This window comes from Somniosus microcephalus, chromosome 24 (genome assembly GCF_052327205.1).
Source record: "Somniosus microcephalus isolate GS21.2 chromosome 24, FLI_Smic_1.0, whole genome shotgun sequence".
Lineage (NCBI taxonomy): Eukaryota > Metazoa > Chordata > Chondrichthyes > Squaliformes > Somniosidae > Somniosus > Somniosus microcephalus.
Window position 1 is genome coordinate 67861969 of NC_141010.1, and position 15721 is coordinate 67877689.

The window sequence follows — 15721 nt, forward strand, 5'->3', positions numbered from 1 at the left end:
TGGCCGTGCCTTCTCTTGCCTGGGCCCTAAGCTCTGGAATTCCCTGCCTAAACCTCTCCGCCTCGCTACCTCTCTCTCCTCCTTTAAGATGCTTCTTTAAGTCTACCTCTGACCAAGCTTTTGGTCTCCTGCCCTAATTTATCCTTATGTGGCTCGGTGTCAAATTTTTTGTCTTTTAATACTTCTGTGAAGCGCCTTGGGACGTTTTACTATGTTCTTGTTGTTGTAATTGTTGTCTCCGAGAGGCTAATCATTGGTCGTTGCCCCACAGTGTTCAACTGGCGTCGTGTCTCTGAGAACCTCTGTCACCTTCATCGAGACCACCATATACCCCCCGCCGCCCAGAGCCCAGCCCACCGCTGACTGCAAGCTGCCCTTGGATTTCTTCTACCCCTTCAAGGTCTCCACCAGTGGAGTGGGCATGCCTGTGGGATCGATACTGGGCAGTGTCTGCAGTGTCATTGTGATGGGCTTACTTGGTCCGTGTTGAGTCCAAACTCTCAGATTTGTGATAGTGAGCCCATCTTCAAGACTGATGAAGAAAGATATTAACGTGAAGATTGTCCTATAGTGGGGGAGTCGCTCTCACCGACTGGGGGAGTCGCTCTCACTGGGACTGGGGGAGTCGCTCTCACTGGGACTGGGGGAGTCGCTCTCACTGGGACTTGGGGGGTCGCTCTCGCTGACTGGGGGAGTCGCTCTCGCTGACTGGGGGAGTCGCTCTCGCTGACTGGGGGAGTCGCTCTCACTGGGACTTGGGGGGTCGCTCTCGCTGACTGGGGGAGTCGCTCTCGCTGACTGGGGGAGTCGCTCTCGCTGACGGGGGGTCGCTCTCGCTGGGACTGGGGGAGTCGCTCTCGCTGGGACTGGGGGAGTCGCTCTCACTGGGACTGGGGGAGTCGCTCTCACTGGGACTGGGGGAGTCGCTCTCACTGGGACTGGGGGAGTCGCTCTCACTGACTGGGGGAGTCGCTCTCACTGACTGGGGGAGTCGCTCTCACTGACTGGGGGAGTCGCTCTCACTGGGACTGGGGGAGTCGCGCTCAGTGGGACTCGGGGAGTCGCTCTCACTGGGACTGGGGGAGTCGCTCTCACTGACTGGGACTGGGGGAGTCGCTCTCACTGACTGGGACTGGGGGAGTCGCTCTCACTGACTGGGACTGGGGGAGTCGCTCTCACTGACTGGGACTGGGGGAGTCGCTCTCACTGACTGGGACTGGGGGAGTCGCTCTCACTGACTGGGACTGGGGGAGTCGCTCTCACTGACTGGGACTGGGGGAGTCGCTCTCACTGACTGGGACTGGGGGAGTCGCTCTCACTGACTGGGACTGGGGGAGTCGCTCTCACTGACTGGGACTGGGGGAGTCGCTCTCACTGACTGGGACTGGGGGAGTCGCTCTCACTGACTGGGACTGGGGGAGTCGCTCTCACTGACTGGGACTGGGGGAGTCGCTCTCACTGACTGGGACTGGGGGAGTCGCTCTCACTGACTGGGACTGGGGGAGTCGCTCTCACTGACTGGGACTGGGGGAGTCGCTCTCACTGACTGGGACTGGGGGAGTCGCTCTCACTGACTGGGACTGGGGGAGTCGCTCTCACTGACTGGGACTGGGGGAGCCGCTCTCGCTGGGACTGGGGGAGTCGCTCTCGCTGGGACTGGGGGAGTCGCTCTCGCTGGGACTGGGGGAGTAAGCCCTGGACCCTGCCTCAAACGGAAGGAATCTCTGTGCTGGTGACTTGAGAGACACGTCACCCTCAGGTCCCAGACAGTGCAGCCTCTGCCTGTTCCTCATGCACTGCACACAGCACTGGTCCTGTTGCAACCTCCCCTGTGAAGTGGGAGCATCAGAGGATGAAACCCCATGGAGCCAGTGAGCTGTTGCGCTCTCCCTCTCTGTTCATTGGTAACCAGTACGTTGGCTCTCAGTGTGGAGATACTCTCTTGTAGGGGTGTGGGTGTGTGTGTAGGTATGTTCTTTTATATTGAGTACTTTTTTACTTGTTCACATCTGAATGATTGTAAATAAATGCAGGTGACAGATGCCTTGTGTGTTGTTGTAAACCCTGTTTAAGGGGGAACGACACGTTGATCCCGCTGCCCCTCAGGTTCGCTCCGTGACTGTCCAGAACCCTGGGGTATAAGCTGTACAATGACTCGAGAGGATTTGTTGGAATGCTCACCACCATCTTCTCAAGGGCACTAGGGGACGGGCAATAAATGCCGGCCTTGACAGCGACGTCTACATCCCAAGAATAAATGTTATTTTAAAAAAGTTAAGTTCTTGGGTCAAACAAATCAGAGTCGTGTAAGATTTGCGTATTTGATCCTATCAGGAAAGACTGAACAAGCAGGGAGAGGATGTTTCCACTTGTGGGGTAGTTCAAAACTAGCGGCCATAAATATAAGATAGTCACAAATAAATCAAATAATGAATTCAGAAGCAACTTCCTTACTCAGAATTGTGAAACTCGCTACCACAGGGAGTGGTTGAGGTGAATGGTGGAGGTGCATTAAAGGGGAAGCTGGATATGTAGGTGAGGGAGAAAGGAATAGAAGGATTTGTTGATAGCGTGAGATGAAGTAAGTTGGGAGGAGGCTGGTGTGGAGCAGAAACACCGGCCCAGACCCGTTGGGCTGAATGGCCTGTTGCTGTACTGTAAATTCTATGTAATGAACCACTGACCAAAGAACAAGGCTGAGAGTTTCGATCCTTCCTTCCTGAACTCGGGCATGATCCAGGTGCAGTGGGCATCAGGACTACAGTCAGATCAGTCCCACACCCTCTCTTGGATCTTCTGGCCGAGCTGTGGACCCCTGGGGCAGCTCAACAGGTGAGTCTTCCTGCTGCCATCTACACTGCTTACTGTGCCACCCAACGTAGCATTAGCAGCAAACTTCGATACAGCGCTCTCAATATACTCTTCGATATACCGCTCTCTATATACTCTGATACACCGCTCTCTATATACTCTGATATACCGCTCTCTATATACTCTTCGATATACTGCTCTCTATATACTCTTAGATATACCGCTCTCTATATACTCTGATATACCGCTCTCTATATACTCTTCGATATACCGTTCTCTATATGCTCTTCGATATACCGCTCTCTATATACTCTTCGATATACCGCCCTCTATATACTCTGATATACCGCTCTCTATATACTCTTCGATATACTGCTCTCTATATACTCTTAGATATACCGCTCTCTATATACTCTTAGATATACCGCTCTCTATATACTCTGATATACCGCTCTCTATATACTCTTCGATATACTGCTCTCTATATACTCTTAGATATACCGCTCTCTATATACTCTTAGATATACCGCTCTCTATATACTCTGATATACCGCTCTCTATATACTCTTGGATATACCGCTCTCTATATGCTCTTCGACATACCGTTCTCTATATGCTCTTTGATATACCGCTCTCTATATACTCTTCGATATACCGCCCTCTATATACTCTGATATACCGCTCTCTATATACTCTTCGATATACCGCCCTCTATATACTCTGATATACCGCTCTCTATATACTCTTCGATATACCGCTCTCTATATACTCTTCGATACACCGCTCTCTATATACTCTGATATACCGCTCTCTATATACTCTTCGATATACCGCTCGCTATATACTCTTCGATTTACCGCTCTCTATATACTCTGATATACCGCCCTCTATATACTCTTCGATATACCGCTCTCTATATTCTCTTCGATATACCGCTCTCTATATACTCTTCGATATACCGCCCTCTATATACTCTTCGATATACCGCTCTCTATATACTCTGATATACCGCTCTCTATATACTCTTCGATATACTGCCCTCTATATACGCTTCGATACACCGCTCTCTATATACTCTTCGATATACTGCCCTCTATATACTCTGATATACTGCTCTCTATATACGCTTCGATACACCGCTCTCTATATACTCTTCGATACACTGCTCTCTATATACTCTGATATACCGCTCTCTATATACTCTGATGCACCGCTCTCTATATACTCTTCGATATACTGCCCTCTATATACTCTGATATACTGCTCTCTATATACGCTTCGATACACCGCTCTCTATATACTCTTCGATACACTGCTCTCTATATACTCTGATATACCGCTCTCTATATACTCTTCGATATACCGCTCGCTATATACTCTTCGATATACCGCTCTCTATATAATCTTCGATATACCGCCCTCTATATACTCTTCGATATACCGCCCTCTGTATACTCTTCGATATACCGCCCTCTATATACTCTGATACACCGCTCTCTATATACTCTGATATACCGCTCTCTATATACTCTTCGATATACCGCTCTCCATATACTCTTCGATATACCGCTCTCTATATACTCTGATATACCACTCTCTATATCCTCTGATATACCGCTCTCTATATACTCTGACACCTCTCTTTTTTACTCTGATACACCGCTCTCTATATACTCTGATGCACCGCTCTCGATATACTCTTCGATATACCGCTCTCTATATTCTCTTCGATATACCGCTCTCTATGTACTCTTCGATATACCGCTCTCTATATACTCTTCGATATACCGCTCTCTATATACTCTGATATACCGCACCCTATATACTCTTCGATATACCGCGCTCTCTATACTCTTCGATATACCGCTCTCTATATACTCTGATATACTGCTTTCTATATATTCGTCGATATACCGCTCTCTATATACTCTTCGATATACCGCCCTCTGTATACTCTTCGATATACCGCCCTCTATATACCCTGATACACCGCTCTCTTTCTACTCTGAAATACCGCTCTCTATATACCCTGATAAACCGCTCTCTATATACTCTTCGATATACTGCTCTCTATATACTCTGATACACCTCTCTTTTTTACTCTGATACACCGCTCTCTATATACTCTGCTGCACCGCTCTCTATATACACCGATATACCGCTCTCTATATACTCTTCGACATACCGCTCTCTATATACTCTGATACACCGCTCTCTATATACTCTTCAATATACGGCCCTCTATATACTCTGATACACCGCTCTCTATATACTCTTCGATATAGCGCTCTCTATATACTCTTCGATATACCGCTCTCTATATACTCTGATATACCGCTCTCTATGTACTCTGATACACCGCTCTCTATATACTCTGATATACCGCTCTCTATATACTCTTCGATATACCGCTCTCTATATACTCTTCGATATACCGCTGTCTATATACTCTTCGATATACCGCCCTCTATATACTCTTCGATATACCGCTCTCTATATACTCTTCGATATACCGCTCTCTATATTCTCTTCGATATACCGCTCTCGAAATACTCTTCGATATACCGCCCTCTATATACTCTTCGATATACCGCTCTCTATAGACTCTGATTTACCGCTCTCTATATACTCTAATACACCGCTCTCTATATACTCTGATATACTGCTCTCTTTCTACTCTGATATACCGCTCTCTATATACTCTTCGATATACCGCCCTCTATATACTCTTCGATATACTACCCTCTATATAATCGGATATACCGCTCTCTATATACTCTTCGATACACCGCTCTCTATATACACTTCGATATACCGCCTTCTATATACTCTTCGATATACCGCCCTCTATATACTCTGATACACCGCTCTCTATATGCTCTTCGATATACCGCCCTCTATATACTCTTCGATATACCGCTCTCTATATAATCTTCGATATACCGCCCTCTATATACTCTTCGATATACCGCCTTCTATATACTCTTCGATATACCGCTCTCTATATACTCTGATATACCGCCCTCTATATACTCTTTGATATACCGCTCTCTATATACTCTGATACACCGCTCTCTATATACTCTTCGATATACCGCTCTCTATATACTCTTCGATATACCGCTCTCTATATACTCTGATATACCGCTCTCTATATACTCTGATACACCGCTCTCTATATACTCTTCGATATACCGCTCTATATATACTCTTCGATATACCGCTCTCTATATACTCTTCGATATACCGCTCTCTCTATACTCTTCGATATACCGCTCTCTATATACTCTTCGATATACCGCCCTCTTTATACTCTGATATAACGCTCTCTATATACTCTTCAATATACGGCTCTCTATATACTCTGATACACCGCTCTCTATATACTCTGATATACTGCTCTCTATATACTCTGATATACCGCTCTCTATATACTCTTCTATATACCGCCCTCTATATACTCTTCGATATACCGCTCTCTATATAATCTTCGATATACCGCTCTCTATATAATCTTCGATATACCGCCCTCTATATACTCTTCGATATACCGCCCTCTATATACTCTTCGATATACCGCCTTCTATATACTCTTCGATATACCGCCCTCTATATACTCTGATACACCGCTCTCTCTATACTCTTCGATATACCGCTCTCTATATACTCTGATATACCGCCCTCTATATACTCTGATATACCGCTCTCTATATACTCTGATACACTGCTCTCTATATACTCTGAAATACCGCTCTCTATATACCCTGATACACGGCTCTCTATATACCGCTCTCTATATACTCTTCGATATACCGCTCTTTATATACTCTTCGCTACACCACTCTCTATATACTCTGATATACCGCCCTCTATATACTCTGATATACCACTCTCTATATACTCTGATAAACCGCTCTCTATATACTCTGATGTACCGCTCTCTATATACTCTTCGATATACTGCTCTCTGTATACTCTGATACACCTCTCTTTTTTACTCTGATACACCGCTCTCTATATATTCCGATACACCGCTCTATATATACTCTTCGATATACCGCTCTTTATATACTCTTCGATATACCGCTCTCTATATACCGCCCTCTTTATACTCTGATATAACGCTCTCTATATAATCTTCGATATACCGCCCTCTATATACTCTTCGATATACCGCTCTCTATATTCTCTTCGATATCCCGCTCGCTATATACTCTTTGATATACCGCGCTCTACATATTCTTCGATATACCGCCCTCTATATACTCTTCGATATACCGCCCTCTCTATATTCTGAGATAAACCGCCCTCTATATACTCTTCGATATACCGCTCTCTATATACTCTGATATACCGCTCTCTATATACTCTTCGATATACCGCTCTCTATATACTCTTCGATATACCGCTCTCTATACACTCTTCGATATACCGCTCTCTATATACTCTGATATACCGCTCTCTATATACTCTTCGATACACCGCTCTCTATATACTCTTCGATATACCGCTCTCTATATACTCTTCGATATACCGCTCTCTATATACTCTTCGATATACTCTGATACACCGCTCTCTATATACTCTGAAATGCCGCTCTCTATATACTCTGATATACCGCTCTCTATATACTCTTCGATATACCGCTCTCTATATACTCTTCGATATACCGCTCTCTATATACTCTTCGATATACCGCTCTCTATATACTCTTCGATATACCGCTCTCTGTATACTCTTCGATATACCGCTCTCTATATACTCTGATATACCGCCCTCTATATACTCTTTGATATACTGCTCTCTATATACTCATCGATACACCGCTCTCTATATACTCTGATACACCGCTCTCTATATACTCTGATATACCGCTCTCTATATACTCTGATATATCGCGCTCTATATACTCTTCGATATACCGCTCTCTATATACTCTTCGATATACCGCTCTCTATATACTCTTCGATATACCGCCCTCTATATACTCTGATATACCGCTCTCTATATACTCTTCGATATACTGCCCTCTATATACGCTTCGATACACCGCTCTCTATATACTCTTCGATATACTGCCCTCTATATACTCTGATATACTGCTCTCTATATACGCTTCGATACACCGCTCTCTATATACTCTTCGATACACTGCTCTCTATATACTCTGATATACCGCTCTCTATATACTCTGATGCACCGCTCTCTATATACTCTTCGATATACTGCCCTCTATATACTCTGATATACTGCTCTCTATATACGCTTCGATACACCGCTCTCTATATACTCTGATATACCGCTCTCTATATACTCTTCGATATACCGCTCGCTATATACTCTTCGATATACCGCTCTCTATATAATCTTCGATATACCGCCCTCTATATACTCTTCGATATACCGCCCTCTGTATACTCTTCGATATACCGCCCTCTATATACTCTGATACACCGCTCTCTATATACTCTGATATACCGCTCTCTATATACTCTTCGATATACCGCTCTCCATATACTCTTCGATATACCGCTCTCTATATACTCTGATATACCACTCTCTATATCCTCTGATATACCGCTCTCTATATACTCTGACACCTCTCTTTTTTACTCTGATACACCGCTCTCTATATACTCTGATGCACCGCTCTCGATATACTCTTCGATATACCGCTCTCTATATTCTCTTCGATATACCGCTCTCTATGTACTCTTCGATATACCGCTCTCTATATACTCTTCGATATACCGCTCTCTATATACTCTGATATACCGCACCCTATATACTCTTCGATATACCGCGCTCTCTATACTCTTCGATATACCGCTCTCTATATACTCTGATATACTGCTTTCTATATATTCGTCGATATACCGCTCTCTATATACTCTTCGATATACCGCCCTTTGGATACTCTTCGATATACCGCCCTCTATATACCCTGATACACCGCTCTCTTTCTACTCTGAAATACCGCTCTCTATATACCCTGATACACCGCTCTCTATATACTCTTCGATATACTGCTCTCTATATACTCTGATACACCTCTCTTTTTTACTCTGATACACCGCTCTCTATATACTCTGCTGCACCGCTCTCTATATACACCGATATACCGCTCTCTATATACTCTTCGACATACCGCTCTCTATATACTCTGATACACCGCTCTCTATATACTCTTCAATATACGGCCCTCTATATACTCTGATACACCGCTCTCTATATACTCTTCGATATAGCGCTCTCTATATACTCTTCGATATACCGCTCTCTATATACTCTGATATACCGCTGTCTATATACTCTGATATACCGCTCTCTATATACTCTTCGATATACCGCTCTCTATATACTCTTCGATATACCGCTGTCTATATACTCTTCGATATACCGCCCTCTATATACTCTTCGATATACCGCTCTCTATATACTCTTCGATATACCGCTCTCTATATACTCTTCGATATACCGCTCTCTATATACTCTGATTTACCGCTCTCTATATACTCTAATACACCGCTCTCTATATACTCTTAAATATACGGCTCTCTATATACTCTGATACACCGCTCTCTATATACTCTGATATACTGCTCTCTTTCTACTCTGATATACCGCTCTCTATATACTCTTCGATATACCGCCCTCTATATACTCTTCGATATACTACCCTCTATATAATCGGATATACCGCTCTCTATATACTCTTCGATACACCGCTCTCTATATACACTTCGATATACCGCCTTCTATATACTCTTCGATATACCGCCCTCTATATACTCTGATACACCGCTCTCTATATGCTCTTCGATATACCGCCCTCTATATACTCTTCGATATACCGCTCTCTATATAATCTTCGATATACCGCCCTCTATATACTCTTCGATATACCGCCTTCTATATACTCTTCGATATACCGCTCTCTATATACTCTGATATACCGCCCTCTATATACTCTTTGATATACTGCTCTCTATATACTCTGATACACCGCTCTCTATATACTCTTCGATATACCGCTCTCTATATACTCTTCGATATACCGCTCTCTATATACTCTGATATACCGCTCTCTATATACTCTGATACACCGCTCTCTATATACTCTTCGATATACCGCTCTATATATACTCTTCGATATACCGCTCTCTATATACTCTTCGATATACCGCTCTCTCTATACTCTTCGATATACCGCTCTCTATATACTCTTCGATATACCGCCCTCTTTATACTCTGATATAACGCTCTCTATATACTCTTCAATATACGGCTCTCTATATACTCTGATACACCGCTCTCTATATACTCTGATATACTGCTCTCTATATACTCTGATATACCGCTCTCTATATACTCTTCTATATACCGCCCTCTATATACTCTTCGATATACCGCTCTCTATATAATCTTCGATATACCGCTCTCTATATAATCTTCGATATACCGCCCTCTATATACTCTTCGATATACCGCCCTCTATATACTCTTCGATATACCGCCTTCTATATACTCTTCGATATACCGCCCTCTATATACTCTGATACACCGCTCTCTCTATACTCTTCGATATACCGCTCTCTATATACTCTGATATACCGCCCTCTATATACTCTGATATACCGCTCTCTATATACTCTGATACACTGCTCTCTATATACTCTGAAATACCGCTCTCTATATACCCTGATACACGGCTCTCTATATACTCTTCGATATACCGCTCTCTATATACTCTTCGATATACCGCTCTTTATATACTCTTCGCTACACCACTCTCTATATACTCTGATATACCGCCCTCTATATACTCTGATATACCACTCTCTATATACTCTGATACACCACTCTCTATATACTCTGATATACCGCCCTCTATATACTCTGATATACCACTCTCTATATACTCTGATACACCGCTCTCTATATATTCCGATACACCGCTCTCTATATACTCCTCGATATACCGCTCTTTATATACTCTTCGATATACCGCTCTCTATATACTCTTCGATATACCGCCCTCTTTATACTCTGATATAACGCTCTCTATATAATCTTCGATATACCGCCCTCTATATACTCTTCGATATACCGCTCTCTATATTCTCTTCGATATCCCGCTCGCTATATACTCTTTGATATACCGCGCTCTACATATTCTTCGATATACCGCCCTCTATATACTCTTCGATATACCGCCCTCTCTATATTCTGAGATAAACCGCCCTCTATATACTCTTCGATATACCGCTCTCTATATACACTTCGATATACCGCTCTCTGTATACTCTTCGATTAACCGCTCTCTATATACTCTTCGATATACCGCTCTCTATATACTCTGATATACCGCTCTCTATACACTCTTCGATATACCGCTCTCTATATACTCTGATAAACCGCTCTCTATATACTCTTCGATACACCGCTCTCTATATACTCTTCGATATACCGCTCTCTATATACTCTGATATACCGCACTCTATATACTCTTCGATATACCGCTCTCTATATACTCTTCGATATACTGCTCTCTATATACTCTGATACACCGCTCTCTATATACTCTGAAATGCCGCTCTCTATATACTATGATATACCGCTCTCTATATACTCTTCGATATACCGCTCTCTATATACTCTTCGATATACCGCTCTCTATATACTCTTCGATATACCGCTCTCTATATACTCTTCGATATACCGCTCTCTGTATACTCTTCGATATACCGCTCTCTATATATTCTGATATACCGCCCTCTATATACTCTTTGATATACTGCTCTCTATATACTCATCGATACACCGCTCTCTATATACTCTGATACACCGCTCTCTATATACTCTGATATACCGCTCTCTATATACTCTGATATATCGCTCTCTATATACTCTGAAATGCCGCTCTCTATATACTCTGATATACCGCTCTCTATATACTCTTCGATATACCGCTCTCTATATACTCTTCGATATACCGCTCTCTATATACTCTTTGATATACCGCTCTCTATATACTCTTCGATATACCGCTCTCTGTATACTCTTCGATATACCGCTCTCTATATACTCTGATATACCGCCCTCTATATACTCTTTGATATACTGCTCTCTATATACTCATCGATACACCGCTCTCTATATACTCTGATACACCGCTCTCTATATACTCTGATATACCGCTCTCTATATACTCTGATATATCGCGCTCTATATACTCTTCGATATACCGCTCTCTATATACTCTTCGATATACCGCTCTCTATATACTCTTCGATATACCGCCCTCTATATACTCTGATATACCGCTCTCTATATACTCTTCGATATACTGCCCTCTATATACGCTTCGATACACCGCTCTCTATATACTCTTCGATATACTGCCCTCTATATACTCTGATATACTGCTCTCTATATACGCTTCGATACACCGCTCTCTATATACTCTTCGATACACTGCTCTCTATATACTCTGATATACCGCTCTCTATATACTCTGATGCACCGCTCTCTATATACTCTTCGATATACTGCCCTCTATATACTCTGATATACTGCTCTCTATATACGCTTCGATACACCGCTCTCTATATACTCTGATATACCGCTCTCTATATACTCTTCGATATACCGCTCGCTATATACTCTTCGATATACCGCTCTCTATATAATCTTCGATATACCGCCCTCTATATACTCTTCGATATACCGCCCTCTGTATACTCTTCGATATACCGCCCTCTATATACTCTGATACACCGCTCTCTATATACTCTGATATACCGCTCTCTATATACTCTTCGATATACCGCTCTCCATATACTCTTCGATATACCGCTCTCTATATACTCTGATATACCACTCTCTATATCCTCTGATATACCGCTCTCTATATACTCTGACACCTCTCTTTTTTACTCTGATACACCGCTCTCTATATACTCTGATGCACCGCTCTCGATATACTCTTCGATATACCGCTCTCTATATTCTCTTCGATATACCGCTCTCTATGTACTCTTCGATATACCGCTCTCTATATACTCTTCGATATACCGCTCTCTATATACTCTGATATACCGCACCCTATATACTCTTCGATATACCGCGCTCTCTATACTCTTCGATATACCGCTCTCTATATACTCTGATATACTGCTTTCTATATATTCGTCGATATACCGCTCTCTATATACTCTTCGATATACCGCCCTTTGTATACTCTTCGATATACCGCCCTCTATATACCCTGATACACCGCTCTCTTTCTACTCTGAAATACCGCTCTCTATATACCCTGATACACCGCTCTCTATATACTCTTCGATATACTGCTCTCTATATACTCTGATACACCTCTCTTTTTTACTCTGATACACCGCTCTCTATATACTCTGCTGCACCGCTCTCTATATACACCGATATACCGCTCTCTATATACTCTTCGACATACCGCTCTCTATATACTCTGATACACCGCTCTCTATATACTCTTCAATATACGGCCCTCTATATACTCTGATACACCGCTCTCTATATACTCTTCGATATAGCGCTCTCTATATACTCTTCGATATACCGCTCTCTATATACTCTGATATACCGCTCTCTATATACTCTGATATACCGCTCTCTATATACTCTTCGATATACCGCTCTCTATATACTCTTCGATATACCGCTGTCTATATACTCTTCGATATACCGCCCTCTATATACTCTTCGATATACCGCTCTCTATATACTCTTCGATATACCGCTCTCTATATACTCTTCGATATACCGCTCTCTATATACTCTGATTTACCGCTCTCTATATACTCTAATACACCGCTCTCTATATACTCTTAAATATACGGCTCTCTATATACTCTGATACACCGCTCTCTATATACTCTGATATACTGCTCTCTTTCTACTCTGATATACCGCTCTCTATATACTCTTCGATATACCGCCCTCTATATACTCTTCGATATACTACCCTCTATATAATCGGATATACCGCTCTCTATATACTCTTCGATACACCGCTCTCTATATGCTCTTCGATATACCGCCCTCTATATACTCTTCGATATACCGCTCTCTATATAATCTTCGATATACCGCCCTCTATATACTCTTCGATATACCGCCTTCTATATACTCTTCGATATACCGCTCTCTATATACTCTGATATACCGCCCTCTATATACTCTTTGATATACTGCTCTCTATATACTCTGATACACCGCTCTCTATATACTCTTCGATATACCGCTCTCTATATACTCTTCGATATACCGCTCTCTATATACTCTGATATACCGCTCTCTATATACTCTGATACACCGCTCTCTATATACTCTTCGATATACCGCTCTATATATACTCTTCGATATACCGCTCTCTATATACTCTTCGATATACCGCTCTCTCTATACTCTTCGATATACCGCTCTCTATATACTCTTCGATATACCGCCCTCTTTATACTCTGATATAACGCTCTCTATATACTCTTCAATATACGGCTCTCTATATACTCTGATACACCGCTCTCTATATACTCTGATATACTGCTCTCTATATACTCTGATATACCGCTCTCTATATACTCTTCTATATACCGCCCTCTATATACTTTCGATATACCGCTCTCTATATAATCTTCGATATACCGCTCTCTATATAATCTTCGATATACCGCCCTCTATATACTCTTCGATATACCGCCCTCTATATACTCTTCGATATACCGCCTTCTATATACTCTTCGATATACCGCCCTCTATATACTCTGATACACCGCTCTCTCTATACTCTTCGATATACCGCTCTCTATATACTCTGATATACCGCCCTCTATATACTCTGATATACCGCTCTCTATATACTCTGATACACTGCTCTCTATATACTCTGAAATACCGCTCTCTATATACCCTGATACACGGCTCTCTATATACTCTTCGATATACCGCTCTCTATATACTCTTCGATATACCGCTCTTTATATACTCTTCGCTACACCACTCTCTATATACTCTGATATACCGCCCTCTATATACTCTGATATACCACTCTCTATATACTCTGATACACGACTCTCTATATACTCTGATATACCGCCCTCTATATACTCTGATATACCACTCTCTATATACTCTGATACACCGCTCTCTATATATTCCGATACACCGCTCTCTATATACTCCTCGATATACCGCTCTTTATATACTCTTCGATATACCGCTCTCTATATACTCTTCGATATACCGCCCTCTTTATACTCTGATATAACGCTCTCTATATAATCTTCGATATACCGCCCTCTATATACTCTTCGATATACCGCTCTCTATATTCTCTTCGATATCGCGCTCGCTATATACTCTTTGATATACCGCGCTCTACATATTCTTCGATATACCGCCCTCTATATACTCTTCGATATACCGCCCTCTCTATATTCTGAGATAAACCGCCCTCTATATACTCTTCGATATACCGCTCTCTATATACACTTCGATATACCGCTCTCTGTATACTCTTCGATTAACCGCTCTCTATATACTCTTCGATATACCGCTCTCTATATACTCTGATATACCGCTCTCTATACACTCTTCGATATACCGCTCTCTATATACTCTGATATACCGCTCTCTATATACTCTTCGATACACCGCTCTCTATATACTCTTCGATATACCGCTCTCTATATACTCTGATATACCGCACTCTATATACTCTTCGATATACCGCTCTCTATATACTCTTCGATATACTGCTCTCTATATACTCTGATACACCGCTCTCTATATACTCTGAAATGCCGCTCTCTATATACTCTGATATACCGCTCTCTATATACTCTTCGATATACCGCTCTCTATATACTCT

General features: G+C 42.4%; 1 protein-coding gene across 2 annotated transcripts in view; it reads left to right on the forward strand.

Moving 5' to 3' along the window:
- The window catches only part of LOC147101518 (tectonic-3-like), a 63202-nt gene extending 61159 nt beyond the window's left edge, over positions 1-2043 (forward strand). For both annotated transcript variants that reach the window (XM_085966685.1, XM_085966686.1), the window contains one exon: positions 272-2043. In XM_085966685.1, coding sequence (XP_085822811.1) covers positions 272-490 — 219 coding nt within the window. In that variant the 3' untranslated portion in view covers positions 491-2043. The remainder of the gene's footprint in view (positions 1-271) is intronic.
- The last annotated feature ends 13678 nt before the right edge of the window (positions 2044-15721 follow it).